Raw genomic sequence first — 10,876 nt, 5'->3', positions numbered from 1 at the left:
GCCAAAAAAATAATGCATAGATGAAAGGTCAAGCTCTTTCACAACAGTCCATTTCACATCTTGGTTATGTGTCTAATTTCAGTCTTTAAATAACAACCTGTTAAATACATTTTCATTAATTTTGACAGAATTGCTTTAGCAACATTGAAGTTAATATCTTAGTAACACTTTCTTTCTGGACGTAATTTATTTATCCAATTCCGTATATGCATTTGCATTGATATTTGAATTTAGCGCTAATTTTCAGGTCACGCCACTATGAGCGCCACTTGCGAATTGTCTCCCATTTTAACAAGGCTAAATTCGGAAGTGTTGCGCGGTGTCGCGTATTGTCTCTACTGTATTTGGTCATAGCAGCCACAAGTAGCAGTCACCCGCCGTTCGTTTTTACACTGCGTGCCGCTAGATAGTGCTAGTGGCGCTGTCTCGTCGGAAAGCTATGCACTTTCAAGAGAGTTTCCAATATTAACTTAATAAACTATTTCGTTTCAAAATCCATGACGCCATATAAAGAAGAGGGACTTAGGGGCAGACATTTATGTTGTATAGTTTTAGAATATTACACGGGGAAGTACAGGATTCTGTAAAATTTTTCTATGTTATAAGATTGTGCCCAGCTGTGGGAAGTTATTTGGTTAGCGCAGGAAATTTATTTACATAACATTGGCTACACTGCAAATAACATAACAAAAATAAATAACCGGTTGTCAACATTTGTTGAATTCGTCCTGTAGAAAACAATCTTTTACAATTATTTTGAAATAATGTATAATAATTAGCCAGGACATTCGTCTGGCATTTCGTTTGTGCTGGTTGGTCGTAGCAATACTTCTTGAAGTTAAATTAAACATAATTTAAAAATTTGCTTCTAATATTGTGAACTGTGAACGACCTAACCTCTGAGCGTATGAAGTTTGTGAATCCTCTTTTTGAAATTAATTCTGATATGAAGAGGTAAGTTTTATTCTATTAAATGACTGTTCATGCTTCAATTTCCGCTGATCGATTTTCTGTAGACAGGTGGTGTATTTTATCGCTTCAGTTGAATCGTGATTCTCTAAAGTTTGTAAAAATAGCCTTTAGAATACTATTCACGATTACATTTTAATGTAAATTTCATGTGTTACTGTCCTAGTTACTACTAATCCTTTTTTCGAGGTAGAGTTATTGTTGAAGTGTATGCTTTCTATACGAGTAGACCACGGCTGTAGAGGCCGTGCTATTCTTTGCTTTTGGACAGTCTCGATCCTCGCTTATACTATAAAGGTCATAAAGTTTAACTATTTAGTACGGCAGCTCGTAGCGATATTTATATTTTGTACTCCATTCGTTTTGTAAATACAGCTATTAAAGTTAGATGTAACTTGGGTATCCAGAAAATAATTAGGCCTATATGGAAAACTATATAATTTCCATCTTATAGAAATAGGAATCACGAGTATCCCGCTCCTTGGCTGAATGGTTAGCGTTCTGGCCTTCGATTCAGAGGGCCCAGAGTTCAACTCCTCGCCGGAACGGGAATTTTTAACAGCGTGTTGTTGATTCCCCTGGCTCGGGAACTGTACCGGTATGTTTGTTTTCTTAATGCACTGCTCTCTATCTACATTCAACTTACCACTCTACCATGGAAGCACGCAATAGTGGTTACTGCCCTCCACATAAGGTTGGGTCATTAGAAAAGACATCCGACCGTAAAACGGGGACAATCCACGTCAAGTATTGACTCCAAGTAAGTTGTGAAAAAGGCCAAGAAGAAGAGTTGGATTGGAATCACCAGTATTGGAAGTACTGAACAGTGTTGCCATAAAAAATTATCTTGACGCTTCTGCTTGTTTGTAGCATGTCAGCATGTGCTGCTTTTCTAACATCATCTTTCCATTCATTCCGTATCGATAGTGTAATCAAGATAACAATTAAGTAAAAGGTTCCACCTGATCGATACTGTTTTATTATTTAGCCTTCAGCTAAATTTATGTCATTAAAAACTTACAGAACATGTTTCGATTGCTTAGCAATCATCATCAGCTGTTTCGCTTAAAGCTTAGGTGAAAAAGCATAAAACATTTCACAATTAAAATTAAAACGTGGTAGTAAGGGACATTTAAGTGGTGAGGGAGGGTGGATTGGGGGGGGGGGGGTTGTGTTTGTTAGTTAAGATTAAAATTATACAAATTAAAAACTATTCTAAACTAAAACATCTTTGATTTCATTCGTTGTCACTTGCACTGGTTCATTATTAAGTTCGACAGTTTTCCGTTAATACTCTTGCACACTTGTCTTGATGGTATAGTGTGTTCCTTCTTTTTCTAGACCTGTCTTACTGTCCTCGCAGCGAGGATGGCAGAGACAGATACAAACACGTAAACATCGGAACAAGAACGAATTGGACAGGGGTAGTAAACCAAACTTCCCGAGTTAATGATTCCGAATAAAATTCGTACAACGAATAATTGGATAGGGGTCGTACTCCAAACTATCCAACTAAATGAAAACTGAACAATTCGACCAACAATCTACATAATCTTCTCCACCGAACAGTAAGAAAGGTCTAGAAAAAGAAGGAACACACTACCATCAAGACAAGTGTGCAAGAGTATTAACGGAAAACTGTCAAACTTAATAATGAACCAGTGCAAGTGACAACGAATGAAATCAAAGATGTTTTGGTTTAGAATAGTTTTTAATTTGTATAATTTTAATCTTAACCAGCAAACACAACCCCCCCCCTCCCATCCACCCTCCCACACCACTTAAACGTCCCTTGCTAACACATTTTAATTTTAATTGTGAAATGTTTTATGCTTTTTCACCTAAGCTTTAAGCGAAACAGCTGATGATGATTGCTAAGCAATCGAAACATGTTCTGTAAGTTTTTAATGACATAAATTTAGCTGAAGGCTAAATAATAAATAAGGATCGATCAAGTGGAACCTTCTACTTAATTGTTATCTTGATCATCTTTCCCAATATGATTCAGAAAAAAAGCACAATGATGTTTATTTTATGGAAGTGCAGGCTGTAAGAATACGGAAACCTTTTCAGTGCTTTTCCTAAATTGAGAGTTCTCACACAATGGTTCCTACATAGATGCTATTTAAATCTCTTTTAACTTTTGCAGTATTGGAAATGTTGATGATAATTTCGTGTGGCTATTCGTGTGCAGCCCTTGTAAGGCAGACCCTCCGATGAGGGTGGGCGGCATCTGCCATGTGTAGGTAACTGCGTCTTATTGTGGTGGAGGATAGTGTTATGTGTGGTATGTGATTTACAGGGATGTTGGAGACAGCACAGACACCCAGCCCCCGAGCCATTGGAATTAATCAGTGAAGGCGACCCGGCCTGGAATCGAACCCAGGACCCTCTGGACCATGGAGCTGGACAGGGAAAGATGATAGAGTGATAAGAAACTGACTAAGAATCAGATAGCACTTTTTTTTGGGGCATGATTTTCAAATTGAGAGACCCTAAAGAAGGGCCTCTCAAATGCCCAAAATCTCACGTATGCTAATTGAGGCGCAGAGTTCCTGTTCACAGTGCATTGGTCCCATTCGGCTTGGCTTGGACCAACGCTTCGTCTCTGAGCTACTCAGCTAAGCTCAGCTCAACTCGGCTCGGATTTGGAGCGCTACGGAGCAAGTGAGGCAGAGGGAGACAGGCGTGGGGAAAGAGAGACGCAGCGCTATTGCTTCAAATCGAGGAGTGGGGGTCTGCACTCGGGTCAACCAAACAAAGTCGTCTTTTGCACCGTGCACAGTGCATGCACCAGGTACATGCACTCTGAGAGGCCCTGCCCTAAAGTATTAAGGTAACTGGTGCCCCATTACAATATTATTGCTCTAGTCAGAAGGATCATAGAGAGGACATTTGAGAAAAAACTTAAGTTATGCAGAGATTTACCCAGAACAGCAACGGAGCTTTGTTTCATTGCATGGTTCGTTCATTAACTCTTCACTCATAAAGAGCTGCAAATATAAATGACCATTCTTTCTTAATTTGAATTGTAATTATCTTCAATACAAATCACTATGAAAATCATGACAATTGATTGAACAGCTGCAAAGACAAAGAAGAATAGTTGCTGCATTACATTCCTTAATTTGTTGAAAGCATTTGTTAGAGTAGGTCACAACATCTAGGCCTACATTGTTACTCATCAACTTTTTTTTTTTTTTTTGTTATGCTGAGGTTGATCTGGAATAACTTTAGTTCTGGTCCAAAAGTAGTTTAACTGAGGAGTATCTTCATTCCTTCATTAGCATAGAGTTTGTACGTGAAATTGCATTAGTGAATAAAATACAAGAGATGAGAAGATATATGGAAAAAGACTGATTAACTTATCTTCCTCATGTATGATGGAATTAATTTTGAGAATGTATAATTTACCAAGAATATTACAAGAGATATGATAGAACTTGTGTGTCTTAACCTCTACAAGTGTACATACATACATACATCATTATTATAGACCATTATACCTTTCAATGTTCAGTCTGCAAGCCTCTGTGAATTTACTAAATGTCGCCACAATCCTCTATTTGCAGCTAGTGCTGTGGCCTCATTTAGTTCTAGACCTCTTATCTTTATATCATTAGAAACTGAAACCATCGTCGTCTTGGTCTCCCTCTACTCCTCTTACCATCCATGACAAGTCCATTATTCTCCTAGGTAACCTATCCTCCTCCATTCGTCTCACATGACCCACAGAGACTTACAATAATTGAAAATCTTCCACCTTTTATGATACTTTTTATTTGCTAAGTTAGTGATTCACCTAAGCTAAACAACAGCTGAAGATGTTCTCAAATAAGAATGAAACATGTACTGTTTATAATTAATTAATTTGCTAAAAAGCAAATAAAAAGTATCAAAAAAGGTGGAAGATTTTCAATTATTGTAAGTCTCTGTGATTAGAATTTGATATGGAAAATGAAGCTGATTACTTGCAATCACATGACCCAACCGCTGAAGCTGGTTTATGCGTACAGCTTCATCCATCGAGTTCATTCCTAACTTAGCCTTTATCTACGCATTCTGAGTACCCTCCCGCCATTGTTCCCACCTGTTTGTACCAGCAATCATTCTCGCTACTTTCATGTCTGTTACTTCTAACTTATGAATAAGATATCCTGAGTCCACCCAGCTTTTGCTCCCGTAAAGCAAAGTTAGTCTGAAAACTGACCTCTGTAGAGATAGTTTTGTCCGGGAGTTGACGTCCTTCCTTCAGAACACTGTTGATCGCAACTGCAAGCTCACTGCATTAGCTTTACTACACCTTGATTCAATCTCACTTACTGTATTACCATCCTGGGAGAACACTCAGCCTATGTACTTGAATTATTGACCTCACATTCAATTCTGTTGAATTTCTTATCTACTGACATCAGTTTAATCTTCGAAAGGCTAATTTTCATACCATACCCATTGCACCTATTTTCAAGTTCCAAGATATCAGACTGCAGGCTTTCGGCACAATCTGCCATTAAGACCAAGTCGTCAGCATAGGCTAGACTGCTTACTACATTTCCACCTAACTGAATCCCTCCCTGCCACTTTATACCTTTCAGCAGATGATCCACGTAAACTACGAACAGCAAAGGTGAAAGATTACAACCTTGTCTAACCCCTGTAAGTACCCTGAACCAAGAACTCATTCTGCCATCAATTCTGACTGCAGCCCAATTGTCAACATAAATGCCTTTGATTGATTTTAATAATCTACCCCTAATTCCATAGTCCCCCTGTATGGCGAACATCTTTTCCCTCGGTACCCTGTCACATGCTTTCTCTAGATCTATGAAACACAAACACAGCTGTCTGTTCCTCTTGTAACATTTTTCAGTTACCTGGCACATACTGAAAATCTGAAATCTAGTTTACAGGGCCTTCAAAATCTCCCTTTCACCCAGTAATCTAACAAAGGAACTCAACTTCGTAAAAGAACTAGACTTATATAATGGGTATAAAATAGAGATGATAAACCGAATCATACATAAAGTAAAGCTCAAGTTGGCTGATAAAGCAGGCATGAGGGAGTTTTTAAATGGTACTGTAACTAAGATTGATGGAAAACGGTAAATAAAAATGTAAACAGATTTGGGGATGGGTTTAAAGCAATTGTTGAGGAATGTGAAAACAGGTTTGTAGCATTAAAGGTGGTAAGGAATGGTAAAGACCCACCTTATTATAATGGAAAAAAAGAGACTAAGAAGGAGGTGTAGATTGCAAAGAAATAGAGTTAGAAATGGCTGTGGAAGTAAGGAGAAATTTAAGAAACTTACTAGGAAACTGAATCTAGCAAAGAAGTCAGCTAAGGATAATATGATAGCAAGCATAATTGGCAGTCATACAAAATTTTGTGAAAAATGGAAGGGTATGTGTAGGTACTTTGAGGCAGAAATAGGTTTCAAAAAGGACATTCCATGAATCATTAATGAACAAGGGGAGTGTGTATGTGAGGATCTTCAAAAGGCAGAAGTATTCAGTCAGCAGTATGTAAAGATTGTTGGTTACAAGGATAATGTCCAGATAGAGGAGGTGACTAATGCTAAAGAAGTATTAAAATTTACAGATGATAACAGTGACATTTACAATAAGATACAAAATTTGAAAACTAGAAAAGCAGCTTGAATTGATAAGATTTCTGGGGATGTACTAAAGACAATGGGTTGGGATATAGTACCATATCTGAAGTATTTATTTGATTATTGTTTGGTTGAAGGAGCTATACCAAATGAATGGAGAGTTGCTATAGTAGCCCCTGTGTGTAAAGGAAACGGTGATAGACATAAAGCTCAAAATTACAGGCCAGTAAGTTTGACATGCATTGCACGTAAGCTTTGGGAAGGCATTCTTTCTGATTATATTAGACATGTTTGTGAAATTAATAACTGGTTCGATAGAAGGCAGTTCGGTTTTAGAAGAGGTTATTCCACTGAAGCTCAACGTGTAGGATTCCAGCAAGATATAGCAGATATCTTGGATTCAGGAGGCCAAATGGACTGTATCACGATTGACCTGTCTAAAGCATTTGATAGGGTGGATCATGAGAGTTTACTGGTAAAAACGAGTGCAATTGGACTAGACAAAAGAGTGACTGAATGGGTTGCTATATTTGTAGAAAATAGGTCTCAGAGAATTAGAGTAGGCAAAGCTTTATCTGACTGTAATAATTAAGAGGGGAATTCCTCAAGGCAGTATTATTGGACCTTTATGTTTTCTTATATATAAATGATATGAGTAAAGGAGTGGAGTCAGGGATAAGGCATTTTGCAGTTGATGTTAGAGTATTAAATATTGTAATTTACAAGATTGTGAGAAACTACAAAATGACCTTGATAATGTTGTGAGATGGACAGCAGGCAATGATATGATGATAAACGGGGCTAAAAGTCAGGTTGTGAGTTTCACAAATAGGAAAAGTCCTCTCAGTTTTATTACTGCATTGATGGGGTGAAAGTTCCTTATGGGGATCACTGTAAGTACCTAGGAACAGATCTCTGCACATGATTGTGAGGGTGTTTAGGGTTGTAGTAAGGATGTAGAGGAGAGAGCATATAAGTCTCTGGTAAGACCCCAACTAGAGTATGGTTCCAGTGTATGGGACCCTCATCAGGATTACTTGGTTCAAGAACTGGAAAAAATCCAAAGAAAGCAGCTCGATTTGTTCTGGGTGATTTCCGTCAAAAGAATAGCGTTACAAAATGTTGGAAAGTTTGGGCTGGGGTGACTTGGGAGAAAGAAGATGAGCTGCTCGTCTAAGTGGTATATTACACGTTATAATTCTTGTGTTTGGTCCTTATTGAAATGTACGCAAAGACAAAGAATGTTACAAGTGTTTTAATTTCCACCTATTCAATACAAAGAGAGATCTAGTAATTAAGAATTAAATCTTATCATATTAATTACAGGGACATGTTTCACCCATTGTAAGTGCATCTTCAGCCTTGATCTTAAACCTGTAAGGTGAATAATCAGGATCCTGATTGTTCTTACAATTCGTAAAATGAGGATACTAATGCAGTTGCATGTTTAACATAAATTATAAGAATATCCTCGGTTAAAACTGTGGTATCAAGCTGCATGTCACAAGTTCTACAAGATTATATTCCATGGATTGCTGAATGGAAACTGGTTTAATGTGCCTAATACTTGTTGAGGGTGTACGAAGAATAATTTGGAACATAAACAGCTTAATCTTTGTAATGAAGTAGAAATGTGTTTTTTTTTTTTTTTTTTTTTTTTAGGAGATAAGAAAAAAGTAAAGCTGCTAGACTGTTGAAGTTGTTAAATATGTTAATTTCATATGTTAAGATAAGACAACAGTCTTCTTTAAGTTTGTTGTAGAAGCGAGGAAGGGTATTCGACTGTCTGTGGTTGTATTTACCTTTTTAAAATTTATTTAATGCTATTTGTTTGGGGTGTCAACCTATAGAGATCTTTTGCCCCTACTTGCATCATGTGATATGAACATGCGTGTAATTGGAATGGAGGAAGTGTAGAGTGTTGAATGTGAGGAAAGGAACGTTAAGGACGACACAGACACTCAGTCCCCAGGCCAGGGATATTAATCATTTACAATAAAAAAAACCTTGACCCAGCCGGGAATCGAACCCAGGGCCGCCGTGTGTCAGGCAGACGCATTGCCCCCTACACCGCGGGGCAGGACCGTATTTATCTTCTCTTGAAGGAGCAAAAGTCGAAGGTATTTTGATGTTGATTAGAGCTTGTGGTGTAAAGTCTGTAACAAGAGGAGAGTAAATACTGTACTTGGGAAAATTTTAAAGAGAAGGTGGGTTTAAAAGGAAAAAAAAACAGTGAGTGTATAATCACTTACCCCTTCATCTGTAATGATGTAAATCACATATGATTTATTCAAAATTAGATTTTCCACCTATTTGATACAGTAATTTTTTCATTGCAGATGTGTACATTACATTATAATATGGTAATAGTTTCGACCCTACTCAGGGTCTTCATCAGCCGTGAATACTCATTTACACAATTAAGTCAAATTGTCCTAAAACAACATTTTAAATAAGACTTTATGTTAAAATAGATGATATTACAATAACTAGCTAAAAATTAATGTGTAATGTGTAAATACACATACTTGAAATCAGTTCCTCACAACTCTACTGGAAGTTATTCAGCTATGGTTCCACTGGCGTCAAACGCATTATCAGCAAGGCCATATTAATAATTAGAACTTTAATGAGAACTTTCAGCACCTAAAATGTCAAATTCACTCCAACGGTTTATATATTCCAACAATTTGTAACAATGCATAACTTAACAATTATCAATAGAACTAGCTGATGTACCCGTGCTTCGCTACGGGATTCTCAGAAAAACTGTCTTTGTGGTTTTCCTAACTACAGTTAACTTAGGCCACTACAAAAACGTCAGTAGGAATGTAGGGATTAAAAGCAATATAAAATAATCGCTCAAATGGAAAACCGCACATTTTCTCACATTTAACGAACAGTACGGCGGTGTCGACCTAACAGTCCAACGTTCCAGTGCTGGAATGACCAGGCCACAGACAGCTGTGAACACTCCTCTGCCATTGTTCCGTTAAATATGCACACTGCTCATCCCAGTCAATGCCTCAGGATAGGGATTGAATAGTTTGAATGCTATGATGAACCAGTTTGTTACATACCAGTAGTATCAGGAAATTTATGAACCAGAGGAATGGCATGCTAAAGAAGAAAGTTATCTAACTCCCCTGCTACTTCCCGCTAATATTCAGGCAGGCTGTTATAGGCCTACTCGGTACGACCGGGCAAGTTGGCCGTGTGGTTAGGGGCGTGCAGCTGTGAGTTTGCATTCGGGAGGTTGTGGGTTCGAAAACCACTGCCGACAGCCCTGAAGATGGTTTTCCGTGGTCTCCCATTTTCACACCAGGTAAATACTGGGGCATTGTAATTAACGCCAGGGCCGCTTCCTTTCAACTCCTAGCCCTTTCCTATCCCTTTTTTTGCTATTTTGCTTTACGTCGCGCCGACTCAGATAGGTCTTATGGCGACGATGGGATAGGAAAGGCCTATCCCATCATCGCCATAATACCTATGCGTGTCGGTGCGACTTAAGCAAATTAAAAACAATACTCGGTATACAGCAGTAATCCCGTCTATCGGACATGTCTGGCAACAGAAGACAAAAAGCACATCACAACAAACAATGGTCAATATAATGTTATTGTTGTTCAATGTTATGAGCTTTCGGTATTGTAGGCCTTCACATAGCTTTCTTTCGACTCTGTGATATTAGGGCATCTTATGAAATGTAGTTCCTTATTTCCTGACTTTACATAACGATTTTCATTAAATTCTGTTTACCCATTTTCTCGTGACTTGGCGCTGATATGGACTTTGCCACAAAAAAACAAATTCATGAATATCTCTGTTATCATAGCCGGTACGGTAAAAATGTATAAGACATAAATGATCGAAAATGTAATACTATATAACTTTAGTCATGAAGTAGTTGTCAATAGGGCCAGTAATAACACAAATATTTGAGAATTGAAGTTTAGGTCTTCCCTTAAACTACCATTCCATTCAGCGTGAATAAAATTTTTTATGACCTAGACTGTAGCGACTTATTTTTTGAATTTGCATACCGATTTTAATTAAAATAGGACCATTAATAACATAAAAATTTGAGAATTTAAATTAAAACCTTCCCCTAAACTACCATTTCTTTCAGCGTGAATGCGATTATTTATAGCCTAGATTGTAGCGACTTACTTCACGACTTTGTATACCGATTTTCATTAAGATAGGACCACTAATAATATAAATATTTGAGAATTAAATTTTAGGCCTTCCCCTAAACTACCATTTCAATCAGCGTGAATAAAATTATTTATGGC

General features: G+C 37.7%; 1 protein-coding gene across 3 annotated transcripts in view; it reads left to right on the top strand.

Moving 5' to 3' along the window:
• The first annotated feature begins 714 nt into the window (after positions 1-714).
• Positions 715-10,876, top strand: part of LOC136875783 (uncharacterized) — a 100,254-nt gene continuing 90,092 nt past the window's right edge. For 2 of the 3 annotated variants that reach the window (XM_067149381.2, XM_067149380.2), the window contains exon 1: positions 715-954. Coding sequence is in view for 1 of the 3 variants with exons in the window: in XM_067149379.2 (XP_067005480.2) it covers positions 3,758-3,766 (9 nt within the window). In the remaining 2 variants the exon portion in view is untranslated. Of the gene's footprint in view, positions 955-3,462; positions 3,767-10,876 lie in introns of those variants that run through there. The other variant, XM_067149379.2, reaches the window with a different exon arrangement.

The sequence above is a fragment of the Anabrus simplex genome, chromosome 6 (genome assembly GCF_040414725.1).
Source record: "Anabrus simplex isolate iqAnaSimp1 chromosome 6, ASM4041472v1, whole genome shotgun sequence".
In the NCBI taxonomy this organism is placed as follows: domain Eukaryota; kingdom Metazoa; phylum Arthropoda; class Insecta; order Orthoptera; family Tettigoniidae; genus Anabrus; species Anabrus simplex.
This window is presented reverse-complemented; position numbering and strand designations above follow the sequence as displayed.